Below are 17,403 nucleotides of genomic sequence, written 5' to 3'. Positions count from 1 at the left end.
ATTCCATACAACCAACCATGCTTTGAATATTTGGGACTTAAATTTTACATTTATTTTACCTCAGCGATAGATTAAGAATTTAGCTTCAGTTTTATTTAATTTTCCCCCCTACTGACTGGGATATCCACTGTAGTTCAAATAATTTTAGTTTATAAAATCGGTAGCATATATGCATACATAGCATTTATTATCAAGTGAGCAAGGGTTACCCAATGAGTACAGACAATTCAAATTTTGCAGCTTTTCCTGCCTGCAAGAGATATTCATGTTATGGTCTCTCTGCCCAACAAACATGACTGGCATTACATTTGAGAATGTTTTTCCCACTCCCATGAAAAAGGTGGCGTGTGATCCCCTTCCTGACGGAGTTGAGGACCCTGATGGATTGGATCTGGACGGACACGACACTCTCCCTCAGCCACTGGCTGCAGGTGGAAGACATCTATGCCAACGTCTACCCCATCAAGTGCTTCCGCAACCGCGAGATAGTGAGTGATTCCGTACCGCCAACTCGCACGTACATCGTGCTGCATGAGTCCAGATTAATTTTGGCTGTTGCATTGTGCAGCTCAAGTCCAGATTAATTTTTGAGTGTCGACCACACCCAAAAAGCTGTTTTGAAATGTTAACCTTGATGTAAACCACGCCTATAAAAGTAGTGTGAAGGTGGAACTAACCTGTAGACTGTATCCATATTGCCCATATGTCTGATGGGAATGGGGCATTAGGATGTAAGCTGCTTCCCATGCAGTCGTGTGAAAGGGCCAAAAGAAAGGCCATTATGGCCACACTGCTGGTAGAAGAGATTGGTTTAGGATTAGAGCAGACCTGTAGAGCTGGTGTTAAAGCTGAGATGAGTAGCATCACTGGGTGTTCACCTAATCCTTCACTAAGAATAAGAAGAGAGCTTTTACAGGCATAATTTGTGACTCTCTCACATGTAGAACCTTTTGATATCCGATCTGAATACAGAGTAAGTTTCCTCTAAGTAGAAAAGGGTATTAATACACAACACGGCTCAGTAATCTTGACAGAACAGATTTCAAAGATTCTGTCCCTTCTATCAAGTTATTCTGTTCCATTGGATATTAGGATGTTTAGAGGAGTGAATAGGAGAAAGAAAGTGGTTAGTTGAAATAATGTTAATGTTTGTTTCACTCTGAGCTTGTAATGTGTTCTTCCCCAGGCCTACCCAGTCCCAAGGGGAACCAAGACGCCACGCCTCATCAAGTACGGTGTCGGAGGCGTGGGGCTTCTGGTGCTCATCCTGATCATCTGGTTCCCTCTCATCCTCATCTCTCTCTCCAATACCACCAGCCTCCAGAACCCCATCACCACCGCCTCAGTGGAGATCAGCTTTGAAGGCTTTGAGGTGGGTGTGGCACCTTCCTCCTTCCTGTCTCTTCCCACTTTTTCCAATATAGAAGCCTTTGTTACATTTTACATCATAAACCTTCAGCTGTGCAGTGCACCTCGCCCTAGTAGAAACTAGAGCACACAATTTAGTGCGCGTATGAAAACCTAAAATATGGGCAGCTTTAACTCTCAAGTTCATTGACCCTACCCGCCAAAATATCAAAAATTCTTCAAAAAATCCATAAAAATTTCGGGATCACTGCCAAAATTTAATCATCTGTTCCTTGTGTCATTCTCAACCTTCCCGGCAAGTTTCATCCAAATCCATGCACAATTTTTTGAGTTATTTTGCACACAGACAAACAAACAAATAAACAAACTAACTAATTAACTTACTAACAAACAAACAAACCAACGGTTATGAAATCATAACCTCCTCCCTTGGCGGAGGTAATAAAAATGTAATTTCTGTATCCCTGTGCATTTGGAGAGCAATTTGTAACTTTGTATGACTTATTTTCTCCTCTTTCCCCCTTCCTTACAGCCCATCTTCAAGATGACTGCACTGTCCGAAGATATAACCCAAATTGACAATGAGCAGTACAACAAATTGATAGACAGGTTCAGTACAGACCTGGTAAGTTAGAGCTATGTATTGACATTAATAGTGTATGTAAAAAAAAAGCAGTGTGGTGTGTTGATGTATTGAATCAGGGGCGGATCCAGGAATTCCATGAAGGGGGCGCAAAAAATATTTTGGGTTCCACTTTCAGGTTTAATCAGCTGACAAGCCCCCCCCCCCCCCCCCCCAAAAAAAAAAAGAAAAAGAAAAGAGTCCCGTTCCATTTCTGGTGCCACTTCCAAGTGTGTCATCAACCTTTCATCTTCTTTTCTTTTTATGCCTCCGCCACGTAGTGGTGCCGGAGGCATTATGTTTTCGGGTTGTCCGTCCGTCCGTCCGTACGTACGTCCGTACGTACGTCCGTCCGCTTTCGTTTACGCGATAACTTGAGTAATATTTACTGGAATTTTACCAAACTTGGTCCAAGTATGAAGTATGATGGGGCAATGATTTGATTAGATTTTAGGTTAAATCGGCAAAAGGTCAAAGGTCAAAGGTCAAGGTCAAATCATGAAATTTATCCGTTTACGCGATAACTCAAGACTGTATGGAGCAAATTTCACCAAACTTTCTTGGAGGATGATGTATGATGGGACAATTACTTGATTAGTTTTTCAGTGAAATCGGACAGAGGTCAAAGGTCAAAGATCAAGGTCAAATCCTAAAATTTATCTGTTTATGTGATAACTCAAAACTGGATGAAGCAGCTTTCACCAAACTTGGTCCAAGGATGATGTATGATGGGACAATTAGTTGAGTAGATTTTAGTGACATTGACAAGAGGTCAAAGGTCAAAAGGTCAAGGTCAAATGCTAAAAATGTTGCTATTTCCCCCATATCTATGCAATGCCCGCAGTTATTTTCTTGAAACTTAGTGTAGACATGTACTACTGCATAAAGATTCTCCAGAGAGAGTTTCATGTCATAAGGTCAAAGGTCAAAAGGTCAAAGGTTAGGTGAAAATGTTGCAATATCACATTTCTCACAAATGGTTCAATGTATCTTCATGGAACTTGGTACATATGCATGTACTGACTGGCAGGGATTATCTAGGGAATTTAGGGGTCATGGGTCAATAGTCAGGGGTCAAAGGTCAAGGTCAACTCCTCAAAATGTTACTATTTCCCTCATATATGCAATAATTGCATTATTAGTTTTAAAATTTAATATATGTACATGTATTACTTAATGGAGATTCTCTTGGAAGTTTCCAGCCAGAAGGTCAAAGGTCAAAGGTTAAGGGTCACAGGTTAGGTTTAAATGAAAAAAAAGATATATTTTGTACTGTAATTACACTCTTTCTTCATACCTTGAAAATTATACTCAATGCATAAACTTATAATAAGGTCGGTCAGAAGTCAAGTAAAAATTTTCAATTCCCCAAATATGTGTACCTGTACTCTTAAATAGACAATTATAGCAAACCCAGTTCGTGGAAAGTGAACATTCAAGATATTTCTGATAAACCTGTTATTTCGATATTTTGCCAGTTATGTGAAACTGTCATCACACATTGTGAAGACATTGTACTATACACCTATTGGGAGAATCATGCATTATGGCGGAGGCATCAGTCGCCGTAGCGACATTTCTAGTTATTTCTTTTGTTTGCAGAAAAATTAAGGGGAGGGCATGCACCTGGTGCACCCCCTTCTGGATCCACCACTGCTTGAAATCTTGACACTAAACACTTGTTTTAGAAGTATTGCTTTGTGTCTTAAACTGTATAGAGCACCTCAATGTACCAGTATACTGGTATAGATCCATGTATACGAAGATGATGTAATGGCTATTAGTTTATGCTCATCTTTGTCCTCTGAGTGCAGCTGTAAACAATAGTATGCAAATAGTGAATGGTCATGAGTGTGATGGTACAAGATTTTGCACGAGGTGAAAGATAGAGGCACTCTATTCAATGAGGCGAAGCCGAGTTGAATAGCGCGCCTCATCTTTCACCGAGTGTGAAAACTTGTTCCATTGCACGAGTAAAGACCATACACTATTTGTTTTATACAATATCTCAAACAGCAACAGATGTGGTCCACACAGATTCTTGAATTTAGCACAGAAATGGCAGCCACAGTCACAGTCACTGTGTATGTACGTACGTACACAAAGCCGATCAGTTGAAGTTGTTTACAAAAATGAGTGAGCCATGCGATGGAACGAAACCTTTGAATCAATCGTGAGTTTAACACAGGAGTCAGTGGAAATGGGTGATATCAGCCATGCTCTATCCTTTTTTGCTCACACAAAATTGCACGGCTGACAACCACAGCGTGCGATGGAACTTTTAACTAAATGTCACATGATGGGCAATCGACCAATCGTATAGCTACATTCTTTTTGGGTGTTGCATAATACATTTTGACTATTTATGCCTCCGCCACGAAGTGGTGCCGGAGGCATTATGTTTTCGGGTTGTCCGTCCATCCGTACATCCGTCCGTACGTACGTCCTTCCGCATTCGTTTACGCGATAACTTGAGTAATATTGACTGGAATTTTACCAAACTTGGTCCCAAGTATAAAGTATGATGGGGCAATTACTTAATTGGATTTTGGGTGAAATCGGTCAAAGGTCAAAGGTCAAGGTCAAATCATGAAATTGTTTCTGTTTACGCGATAACTCAAGACTGGATCAAGCAAATTTCACCAAACTTTGTCCAAGGATGATGTATGGTGGGACAATTACTTGATTAATTTTTGAGTGAAATCGGACAGAGGTCAAAGGTCAAAGATCAAGGTCAAATCCTAGAATTTATCTGTTTACGTGATAACTCAAAACTGGATGAAGCAGCTTTCACCAAACTTGGTCCAAGGATGATGTATGGTGGGACAATTGCTTAATTAATTTTTGAGTGAAATCAGACAGAGGTCAAAGGTCAAGGTCAAATCCTGAAATTGTATCTGCTTATGCGATAACTCAAGACTGGATCAAGCAAATTTCACCAAATGTGGTCCAAGGATGATGTATGATGGGGCAATTAGTTAAGTAGATTTTAGTGACATTGGCAAGAGGACAAAGGTCAAAAGGTCAAGGTCAAATGCAAAAAATGTTGCTATTCCCCCATATCCATGCAATGCCCAAAGGTATTGAAACTTAGTGTAGACATGTACAGCTGCATAAAGATTCTCCTGGGAGAGTTTCATGTCATAAGGTCAAAGGTCAAAGGTTAGGTGAAAATGTTACAATTTCACTTTTCTCGCAAATGGTTCAATGTATCTTCATGGAACGTGGTACATACGCATGTACTGACTGGCAGGGATTATCTAGGGAATTTAGACGTTATGGGTCAGTAGTCAAGGTCAACTCTTCAAAATTTTACTATTTCCCTCATTTACAAACTTATAAAAGGGTCGGTCAGAAGTCAAGTAAAAATCCTCAATTCCCCAAATACATATATATATATACCTGCACTCTTTAATAGACAATTATAGCAAACCTAGTTCAAGGAAAGTGAACATTCAAGATATTTCTGACAAACATGTCATTTCAATGTTTTGCCAGTTATGTGAAACTGTCATCACACATTGTGAAGACATTGTACTATACACCTATTGGGAGAATCATGCATTATGGCAGAGGCATCAGTCGCCATAGCGACATTTCTAGTTTCTTCATTAATCAATCTGATGAATAATGTACTTCATAACTCAAAAATGATATGTAGGAATAAGTAAAGTAAGACAATCCTACAAACTGTAAGATTTATTCTCAAAAGAAAATGTTCTCTTCAAGATATGGAATTAGATTTACTTTTCATCTATACATCTGTATCATTTTGAATGATAGTCGTATGATAATGTGATTTCAGTTAATTTTCCCAGATTTTGGGCAATTGATTTGAAATTCGGCATATGTGACTGCCATGATATGTGTGTGTGCAAATTTCATCCTTGTTCATGTCAAACATTGAGTTGTTATGGTAACAGTATACAAATTAATTGTTAGCTGAGTGTACTTTCCGGTGTTTGATGGGGCATTAATTACATTGAGTGATAGTTTTTGTTTTGGTTTGTACGCATGTGCTTCATTTTCATTTTTATGCTGACGACAATGATGACTATGTTTTAAGAGGTTAAAGGTTTAGGGATGGGGGTCGGGCGGAAATCCAGGAATCTCCTACATATATGTTGAAGTTGTATTTTTTTTCAGTTTTTGAGATTAATGTATGAATATATTTATAAATGAAGTCAATGGTTGGATGATTATATTGGAATTGTATTGTGTTTTTATGTTTTGATGTTGATATGGGCTGTGGTGTTAAGAGGTGGGGATCGGGGGTTGAGGGATAATTTTTTAATGATTGTTAAATGTTTCTTAGGGGCAGCATGTGTGGGTTCACATGCCTATGAGCAATAGTAAATGTATTTACTTTTGTGTGCCCTGACCCTCATGTAGATTCCATTCATATCATTTTCATTTTGTGTAACGTGTACAGTACAGTGTATCCTTTGTAATGTTCATTCTGGTTTTTGTTTCATGTTTGTAATGTTTATGATATGTATCCTATATTCTTTACCTGGTCGAATAAATAATAATAATAATGATAATGATGATAATGATAATAATAATAACAATAATGATAATAATGATGATAATAATAATAATAATAATAATAATAATAATGATAATAATAATACTATTATTAGTGAATTAATTTTTTGTTGAGGAATATCACTAGTAGGTACTTGTGATATGAGAAGCAGTTTTAGTAGTTATATCAAGGTTTGATTGTTCTCTCAGAACTTGTCTCACCTGGTACTTTTATTCTCTCGTTCTCACGGGAACCCAGAATGCCAGGTCCTTCCTGTCCATCTACCGCCAAGAAGACATGATGGTGGTCCACATAAAGCGGGACTCTACGGGCACCTGGGACATCAGTCCCGCCAGCCGGAACGATCTCATCATGCGCCTACAGGAAGACCTGTCCCTGCAGATGTCCTTCAAGTACTCGTTCACCCGGTAAAAGTGACGACCAAGCACTCCTTTGGGAATCAAAGCAGTGGAAAGCTGAGAATATATTTCCCCAGATATGACATATTCATTCATTTATCTATTAATCTATGTATCTGCTTGTCTATCTATCCATCTCTTTATGTGCCCATCTATCTATCTTTCTTGCTATCTTTGTCTATGTCTATCTCTTTATCCACCCGTGTGATACCCAATGGTATATTCATTTATCTATCTATCTTATCTATTGGTCTATTTGTCTACCTGCCTATCTATCTATCTGTCTGTCTATCTATCAATCTATCTATCTATCTACCTACCTATCTATCTATCTGTCTATCTATTTATCTATCCATCTATCCATCTATCCATCTATCCATCTATCCATCTATCCATCTATCTATCTATTTATCTTCAGTCTATCCATCTATCTATTTGTCTATCCCATATATCTCTCTATCTGTATAAACTATTTGTTTATCTATCCATGTGTTGCAAATGTCTTAAAAGATTGTTGTTATGCTTGTCTTGATAAAAAAAGTAGTGCATTGTGATAAATCATGTTTCTATTTTGCTTACAACCAAAAAAAATAGCTTCATCAGAACACAGAGTACTGTAAAACAAGGAATGTTAGCATGCATTTTAATTCGGCAAATTTCGCTAACATTCGCAAAATTAAATTGCATGCCCGAGTTCTTACCTACACAATACGCATTGGATGTCAGTGGCAGTTCGTAAATATTTCATGCCGCGAGAAAGTCCGTCAGCTCCAATTCGCGAAATTTTCATGCCGTGAATATATCATGTTTTACAGTAATTGAACACAAATTATCATTGAGAACAAAAGAGCGGACAAATTTCCTGTGTCTCAGAAACAAGTGTTCAAATGTGTAAAATCATAAACATTTGCACACTTAACACATTCTAGTGCATATTTACTAAATATATAATGTGAAAGATGGATGTATGCATGGACCAATAAACATAATATACTTCAAGGAAAAAGTTGGGAATACTCACCGATCACATTTGTGTTAGCCCTTCATCATCAGATCAAGTCTACACCCAATACTCAGTGTCAATGGGCAAGATTGAGTTTATTGCTGTAAATGTGAAATAATATGGATTTTTATTGTCTGTTCAATCATGAACAAAGAAATATGTTTTTCACTGGTACACAAGAAAAAATACATTATAGGAATAAACTCATACAAGCTTACATACAATGCACGTGTATTTGTACATTAATATATGCATATATACATATAATTACCTCCGCCAAGGGATGAGGTAATGTTTTCATTACCGTTTGGTTGTTTGTTTGTTTGTTTGTTTGTTTGTTTGTTTGTTTGTTTGTTTATTTGTATGTCTGTGCGCAAAATAATTCAAAAAATTTTGCACGTATTTAGGTGAAACTTGCAGGAAATGACACAAAGTGAATGACACACAGGAGAATGACACAAGGAACAGATGATTAAATTTTGGTAGTGATCCACAAATTTTTATGGATTTTATGAAGAATTTTTATATTTTGGCAGGTAGGGTCACTGAGCTTGGGAGTTCAAGCTGCGCATTTTGAGGTTTTTATATGCACACTAAAGTGTGTGCTGTAGTTTCTGTTAGGGCAAGGCGCACCACACAGCTGAAGGTTTATGACGTAACAAAGGCTTCTATATTGGGAAATCGGGTGATTTTTCAGCATGCATACTAGTACGTATGGGTGGAAATCACTGATCTCTGTGGAAGGGCAAGATCATCAGTGGAAATGAAGTACATAGCTGCTTGGCGGAGGTCAGTGCTCTCAGAGTGCTTTTCTAGTTGCCACTGTTGTCATCATCATAATAATATTACAAACAAAGTGTATAAGCCTATCTGTATGGCCCAATTGCTTCATTCATCCTCTTCATGGCACCTGGCACACTGACATCTCTCCCTGGTTGCTAAAATGAAAGGTTTCAACCAGAAAATGGATTATTTTAAATTTTATGTGTTTGTATTCTTGACAGGATAACCAACAACACTCAGGTGACACCCACCATTGAAAACTCCTACGATGTGGCCCTGTCTGATTCGCCAGATATTACCGACAACCTCATCAAACAGCTGAATTTTGAGACTGATCAAGCAGGGTAAGTTTGGGTGATGGGAGAGTGGTAGGGAGGTATGGACTGCTGCCAGAAGAATCCTTCAAGTCATTCTGACATCGTTGCTGGTTTTTAAGAAGTGATGTATGCAAGATATTTTAGAGCATACTTCTCCGAGTTGTTATTGAGGGCACTTCTTCATGTATTTGTCGCTGATCATTACAACATTCCCTCTCCAGGTCATCAAGAGATAGAACGATTTTCACAAAAATCAAGACATTGCTTCCTCAAATTAGATACAAATCACATCTCGATGGCTTACTCATGATGCCGTGATATCTGACACCTTCCACCTTAATCACCATATCATGGTGTGTATATCAAGTATTCATAATTGCAATAGAGGATGTAGTATACAGTGTAATCAATGCCTAGTACAGTACTTCAGGCTTGAATCAGGAATGCAGCTGGTTATCTGTATGATTATCTTAATCACTTTTCCATTACCTTTATCTGTCCTTCAACATCCACTTCATTGCTCTTTTCATCTATTCATCTTTGTGTGTGTGATATCTTGTTATATTTCTTCACCATTTTCCATGTCTTTACTTTCTTCTGTTGCCTCTTTTTCTTTGTGTACATCTTTGACCTTTCCCCCCTCCTCTTCTTTACCCCACACATTCCTTTTTCTATATTTTTTCATCCTCCTCTAAATGTTTTGCTTTTAATCACTGTAACCCTGCCCTTCCTCCTGGTTCTCCGACAGGACTGTGCTTGGTCTGATTCCACTCTTCATCCAGGTTCCAGCTCTCACCAGTCCAGAACCGGCTGGCCCCCTCTTGCCTCGTGAGTACAACGCGCCGCACCATTCGCCGCATTCGATGGGCGAGAATCGAAGCGGTGTTCTAAGAGTTAATTCTGGTGGTCATGAGACAACAGCTTTTATGCCTGAAGTTTTCAAATATACTTTTTTTCATCACATGCACGAGCAGTTAGCTACCAGACCATGCTCTGTTGAATATAATTTGGATGATTTTCATTAAGGAGGACGTTTCCCCAAATAGGCTGGTGGATTGAGTGAATGCAGCAACATTTGTAGAAGATATCAGTGAAAGTTTGAGGAAAATTGAACAATATATTTACACATATTTCCCATACATACCTGCTCAATTATACTGGGAATTAGGTCTTCAACGGGTTAAATTTGCTATGTGCTATTAAGGTGTATTGTGGGAATAGCTAACCATGTACTGTTTTATGAGGGTACCCCAGTGTTCCAGCCTTTGTAAGCAAAAACATTATTTTTTTTTCTAATTATGTTGTGTGGACTCTTGCAACCCCATTTTTTTTTTTCAAATTTTCCACAGAAGTGTAATAATATGGTAGGAGAGGATATCGTCAGGTTTGATGGTGCTGCCCTCATTGGTCTGACTTGGACAGGATCAACTCATTTGATAGCTATATTAGGAAAACTGTCGCTTATTCCTTGTCCAATTTAGTCCACACTTTCACTGATTCATCAAAAATTTGAAAACTGTGCTTAGTAGGATTGAAATTTAGATTGAAAGAATTAGTTTTAGTTCAAGTTGGCAGGATTGCATTCATGCTCACCCATGGCCTGGCCCGAGGCTAACATCCTCCACGTTTCAATTTTCTCCGGCAGAATCATTGGACTATGGCAATGCCACCTTGCACCTGAGCAACGGGAGTGTCAGTAAGCTGTCAGGAGACGTAGAGTGGTGGGAAGCCAGTGGTGAGAATGACACAGACATCAGACTCCTGACATTCAACGAGAGAGTGGCATCGGAGCTTCTGGCACCCCTTTCCAGCTACGGGTAAGTTACACGCATTACTAACTGACATTTGCTAAAGACGCATAGACCGGGTAGTTACAGGGGCGCTGTTGGATGATAGTGCCAATCACTGTTAGCATTGATACGAAGATTGCCGAAGTTGAGCTGTCATCAAGAGTAAAGCGTGTAGGCGTTGCTAGGTAACGTTGCCTACGTTGTCTTCTCTGCCCATCACACAGTCTGTAGTAATGCCATGGTGCGTGCATACATGTGCTTCTTATTATGACATCACAAAAGAAGTTTGTTAAAGCTGTCATCCCCCCCAGCCGAAACATGAACCGAACTGTGATCAGACCACGTACTAGAGTGGATCGGACTTCTTCGGACTCATGGAAATGGGTTAAAGCGTAAGCGTAAGCTTTAGAGGAGTCGATAGCATAAGTCTCTGTTGGAAACTTGTGCCATGCGCCCGCATACACATTCAACTAAACCACCAAGTCTATGTGCCTTTAACCTATTGAAGATGAGCTGATTTTGCTACAACACATGTTTCCCATAGACACTAGCCTTTTGTCAAGGCCCTCTCGCTGTAATGGGCGAGCGAAGCGAGCCCAGCCGAGCACGACATCGCGAGGGCCTTTTGAGATCTGCTGCACACATTATTATTCATGACACATGAACCAGACTGAATATTCATATTCTCGGGTTCCAGTCGACCAATGGAATGGCGCGCTCCCCAAATTCCTAGCCTTGATGTTGTCATGCTCGTTCGCATGCATCACTGACCACCCGCGGAGCATTCGCTGTATTCAAATCGGGCTCTGGCAGACAGACACGCTGTCTACTTTTGCTGCCGAAATCGGGGAGCAAAAGTCGGTAATTCAAGGGGCTAACAAAACGATGCGAAGCAGATCTCAAAAGGCCCTCGCGCAACCCCACTCAGCTGGGCTCTCTTCACCATACAGCGAGAGGGCCATGACAAAAGGCTACATAGACACTTGCGTGAGTATTCTTTGGACTAGTTAGTCCATGGGCCAGGCCAGATATTGGTACCATCTGAGGTGGCAAAACCTTTTTGGTGTCATTTTGTTTGTCGGGCATAGATATGCTTATCAAGCTATGATAGCATTTCCAAATGAGTAGCTTAGTCATAATAAATGAATTTTTAACCAATTTGGTCTCGTTGTTATATCCCTATACTTCTGAATCGAAACTAACCGCTATACAAAGAAGAGCACTGTCTTCTGTATGTTCCATAGAGCTGTAAAATGCAGCTCTATGGTATGTTCACAGGTGTTCTGTTGTAAACGCGGTGCACTTAGTCTTTATTCAAGGCAGCGAAGGGAATATTCAAAGGTTATGATGTCCACAGCGCTTAGTCTTTATTCTAGACGGCTAAGGGAATATTCAAAGCGTATGATAAAGCGTATATCCTTTTATCTAAAAGCAACAACAACAAAAAAGCAATTCCTCGTGAATTTTACCGTATTTTTCAATTATTTGTCATTTTCCGGCGAAAACGCTATGGTGAAAACGCTAATACCACGCCAATGTCGCTTTATTTCCATCCAACAATATAAGATAATGCAAAAACAATGTACCGGTACACTACGATACATTATAATGAATAATATTGTAAATGAACAGAGTGATTTTTGTTTAAAACGGATGCATTTGTTGATGGGTAGTATAAAAACAGTATAGATAATTCCTTTTATGAGGAACTTTAGATATGATAACGGTACATTGGTCTAGATAAAGACTAAGCGTGCCGCGTGACAGCTGTGGACATCATAACCCTTTGGATATTACCTTCGCTGCCGTGAATAAATACTAAGCGCACCGCGTTTACAACAGAACACCTGTGGACATACGGAAGACAGTGCTCTTCTTTGTATAGTTGTTAGTTTCGATTCAGATGTATTGGGATATAAAAATGAGACCAAATTGGTTAAAAATTCATTTATTATGACTAAGCTACTCATTTTGAAATGCTATCATAGCTTGATAAGCATATCTATGCCCGACAAACAAACTGACACCAAAAAGGTTGTGACAACCCATTTTTCGGGTCTTGGCCCATGGACTAAGTCTTCAATGGGTCAAAGGGGAATGAAAACCAGACATATGAGGATTGAGTGAATGCAGAAATACAAGTAGAACTCATCGGTTCAGTGTGAGGAAAATCAAATAATACTTTTAAATGTCATACATTTTTAAAGTTAAGTTCTGCTGTCGCTGGATAAGAAGACAGTAATAATTCCAGTCCTTATTGTCACAGACAAGGAATGAAAAAAATGTAATGACAATTCCACAAGTGATCATTTTTCAAAGAAAAACACACTTTCCTTCCACTTGTTATTTATATATATTGAGGATGATATCATTCTATGTGCCTTTGGAAAGAGGTAAGCCAAGTGCTCTTTTGTTATTCGTGAAATATGAAAATATGTTGAATTTTCTGTGTATGTTCTTTCTTTTGGTTGTCCAACTGTGACATCACCATAAGTTGTAATCTTCTTATCCAGCAGTGGTAGTATCAAAACTTTAAAATTAAGTTACTTTTGAAGAGATCGCCAAATTTACCTTAAGCTTCACTGTTGTATTTCACTAATCTTTTTGCAGTAACTAAATCCATGTTCATGAGGATTTTATTTCCCTTTTAAGATATGTGATGGCAGAGAAAAGATATCTCCCGTGTGCTACAATACCATGCTTCTGGTAACAATACCTTCTCCTCCCTAAATATTCTCTTGCAATAAGTTTTAATTAGTCTGTTCTGTATGATATGATGTGACATTGAATTTCTGTCATCTCCTGTAGGATTATTGGTCTCTACGTCTCCCTGGTGTTGGTGATCGGCCGCTTCGTGCGCATGTACTTCAGCGGCGTCTCCTACCAGATCATGTTCAACGAGCTGCCCAACGTGGACCGCATCCTCAAGCTGTGCCTGGACATCTACCTGGTGCGGGAGAGCGGTGAGATGGAGCTAGAGGAAGACTTGACCGCTAAGCTCATCTTCCTCTACCGCTCCCCAGAGACCATCATCAAGGTCACCAAGTGGAAGACAGACTAGCGTGGGATGACGGGCTATCTTGCCATTCCCTCCGATCAGCGTTCTGTCATTAAGTGTCCTGGCCTAAACATTACGCTCTGTTCTCACTCATAACCTAAAAAGTTTTATGTCCTTGGAATTCTAGGTATTAGAGAGTTTGCATGCTGTTTCAGGATTCAACAACAATTTCTCTCTCTAATGGCCCTTTCAGGCCATTAAAATTGAATCTGACATTTTTGGTGGCCCAAAACGAAAGCAAATGTAGCAAGCCCTGTGTTTCTAGCCAGATTTAGGTGCTGTATAGTCCAACGCATTCACCATCATTGCATCAGAGTGGCTTACCAAAGGTGAAATGTCACTTCATGTGTGTCAGTGGTTAGTGTTAATTTAGTACATGGACTCACTAAATCTTCATGAGCCGTGATTTTGCCAAATGCTGCCAAATGTTTGTGGGTAGCAAAACTGGATAATCACAGTGTGAAAGATGAGTAATTGTTCGAGGTCTCCACAGCCCCTCTCACCAATGTTGAGACTCAGTCTCCTTTGACTACCCTCTGCATGCTTCTCCTTCATATTGCTAAAAATTGAGAAGGCCTTTGACCAAGGCTAGTATTCTCCATTCAAGACAAATTACCTGTAACACTTATTAACCCTACAAAGGATTTGTGCACTTGTCTATATGAAGGTTGGATCTGGAGGATACCATTATAATTTGAGAATTGAAAATGTATGTAAGCAGAGTCAAAAGCAATGAATGAAGAAAACTTTGCCAATTTTTATGTCTGTTTTCTTCAAGAGATAACTTCTATTTTTGACACTCCCTCTTTTTGAAATGTACAAATTGTTCATGTAGATTTTTGGAATAATTGAAGCAAACGTACAGTCCGTATATCTAATTGTCTCTGTACAATGCAATGAGAAATCTATTTATCTATCTAAAACCATACTACTTGTGCATTTTAGTTGGTATGTGCTTAGTACCATGCCCGATAACAGAGTTAGTACTTTTATGATTCACATTAACCAACATCAAATTATTACAAAATATTGGTGATGAGGGTGCCTTTCCGTACAAAGTGTGTGGTTTTGAAGCAACGTAAGACAAGGAAAGCTATGTGCCTTCTCAAGTCTTGGTACATCGTGGAAAACTATTATATTCTGTATGTTTGTATACCGCAACACCATATCACTTTGCATGCAGTGGAAATAAAGACATTTACCAATGTCTGGAGGTTTTGGTAAATGTAAGCTCATTATTCTGTTTGATACATTAACTACAACTCTAACAGGGATCTGTACTTTACAGCAAAAAGACAAGATATTCTAATGATTAACTGTTAGATCAGGTACCACAAGATATGTTTTGAATGAATTTATGTATGAATATCCAATGGAAAGATCCAAGAAAGTAGGCATCTTTACCACACCTCATTTCATTTTTTGATCCATTAACTGCAACACTAACAGGGGATGTGTTGTTTACAGCACAACGACAAGGGCATTCCACTAGTGGATACTGGTTAATAGGGGATGTGCTTTTAATAAAGATTCATTGGGAATATGCTGTGGAGAGCTCCAAGAAAGTAAGAGGTGTTTTGATAAAGACATGATAAGGTACAACGAAGTAATTTTGCTAAAGTCTTGTGGGCACTGTGTGAATACAAATGTGGTCATGTGGTGTAATTGTTCCTCATATTAATGGCAAAGGTTTTAGAGTGTTAGCATTCTGGTAGTTTTGCATGGATTTGCTTTGTAGTGATTACCCTAAATGCTTTATGTATTCAATTCAATTCAATTCACTTTATTGATAATCATAAAAATGGAAATATATATGTAGATAATAACATCAAAGTGTTTTCAATGCAGTTTTCTTTTTCAAGACTTGCACTGATCACTCTTTCAGAAATGCTATTTCTGTTCTTGAGGATATATAAAAATGGAGGCTTTCTACAAGCTGAGGTACTGTGAATAGTACATTGTAGTTACATACAAAGTTTGTCAATCACGTAGTGGATATTATATAGAATTAAGTGACTAATAAAGTACTTTTGATGTAAGGCGCTAATGCCAAATCACACGGGTTGCTGTTTATGTGGAGTGTATGTGAATACATGTATGTACATATAGGGAAAATGTACAGCTAAGTGTAGTCTCAATCTTGCATTCCAATTCTAAGTTTGTATGATTGTGCAGTTATTTCTTGTGATTTTTTCTTGTGATTTGCTGTTGTTTGGTCGTGTCATGAAAAAAAGAAGAAGAAAGAATTGTAAACAATCTGACGGTAGGAATGTATTATTTGTAGGTTGGTAGGAGATGGGAGACGTGAGGTAGAATTATGGCACTTTTTTGCAAGATGTTCACCATGAAAGACGGTAGTTTCTGTTTGTTAGGGAGGATTTGAAATGCAATCATATTGGGTTGATCAGGTAGGGATGGGTTACACAACTCTAGTGGTAACATTACCAATAGATTTAGAAAGGAAAATATGAAAAATTTGTAAGATTTGCTTGAAGTCAACTTGTCATGGAGGGTTAGGGGTAGATGCTGTATAGATGATAGTCATTTGTTATTGTTTGGTGATGTGATGTTTTGGTGATAATCTTTAGAGTTCAGTTTGCAGGATTTTAGTGTTGTGTAGTTGTCGTGGCCAGTTTTTGTTGTTGTACTTGTTTTTGTCTACTCCCATTTTGTGTATTGAATGTGCAATTTTGTTGATTTCAATGTTATTACCCACAGTAGTTCTGCTGTGGTTGCTCGAATAAATGTTTGGTGATGCTGTAGTCCTTATAATGGTACAGGATTGCAATCATACGATTAATGATATGATCGCAGCAAATTGTTCCTGATTTACATGAAAATGGGCTGAAATGGAAACACATCGTATGTATGCGAAGGTTTGTTTCCGTGATCGTTGAGTAATACTGAAGTTTGTTCCCTCTTTCAGTTGTTAAATTGTGTGTATTTTTTTTAATTACATTGTTGGTACGGCGATAGATTTCGACATGTCAAGAAATATAGTTTTGTGGAACATAGACAGATATGTAGTACTTCAGGAAAGCCATTGGTACTGAATATCAAGAAAGCAGCCAATTTGATGGAATATCTTGCCACGCAAAACAAATTTCTCTCAAAAGTCATTCTATCAAGCTCATCTTAACATTCTTGTGCTGTGCTTAGTGGTGCAGGGTAGAGTCGGGTTCCCAGCACCAGGGAAGGTCATTGAGTAGAATCACAATGATTTGAGACATTAAGGACCAGGTGGGTTACATCTAATCACTTACATTTACCAGGTGGTCCTTCTGTTGGTACAAATCAAGAAGTGACTGTATCACTAGGACTGATGCAAAGTAGACATGTTGCAACCATTTCTTGATAAATTAGCCATTACCTAGTATCATATTAAAATGGTTTTTTTTTTTAATCATTTGTCTTTGATGTGGATGATATTTCTCTCTGCCAAAAGATAAATAGTAAAGAAGGTTAAACACTTCATAATTTTTTTCCAAGGAAGGTCTTTCAAATAGCAATTCGAT

At 38.6% G+C, this 17,403-nt stretch overlaps 1 protein-coding gene across 1 annotated transcript in view; it reads left to right on the top strand.

Annotated features, from left to right (window-relative positions):
- Positions 1 to 14,589, top strand: part of LOC139735477 (piezo-type mechanosensitive ion channel component 2-like) — a 123,167-nt gene extending 108,578 nt beyond the window's left edge. The window contains exons 43-50 of the mRNA XM_071646233.1: positions 341 to 488; positions 1,187 to 1,372; positions 1,901 to 1,993; positions 6,777 to 6,946; positions 8,945 to 9,067; positions 9,789 to 9,868; positions 10,686 to 10,857; positions 13,639 to 14,589. Coding sequence (XP_071502334.1) covers positions 341 to 488; positions 1,187 to 1,372; positions 1,901 to 1,993; positions 6,777 to 6,946; positions 8,945 to 9,067; positions 9,789 to 9,868; positions 10,686 to 10,857; positions 13,639 to 13,891 — 1,225 coding nt within the window. The 3' untranslated portion in view covers positions 13,892 to 14,589. The remainder of the gene's footprint in view (positions 1 to 340; positions 489 to 1,186; positions 1,373 to 1,900; positions 1,994 to 6,776; positions 6,947 to 8,944; positions 9,068 to 9,788; positions 9,869 to 10,685; positions 10,858 to 13,638) is intronic.
- The last annotated feature ends 2,814 nt before the right edge of the window (positions 14,590 to 17,403 follow it).

The sequence above is a fragment of the Diadema antillarum genome, unplaced genomic scaffold, assembly GCF_040938485.1.
Source record: "Diadema antillarum isolate AM-2024a unplaced genomic scaffold, OU_Dant_1.0 seq00000581_RagTag, whole genome shotgun sequence".
Lineage (NCBI taxonomy): Eukaryota > Metazoa > Echinodermata > Echinoidea > Diadematoida > Diadematidae > Diadema > Diadema antillarum.
The sequence above is the reverse complement of the archived record's forward strand: the minus strand, read 5'-3'. Positions and strand labels throughout refer to the sequence as shown.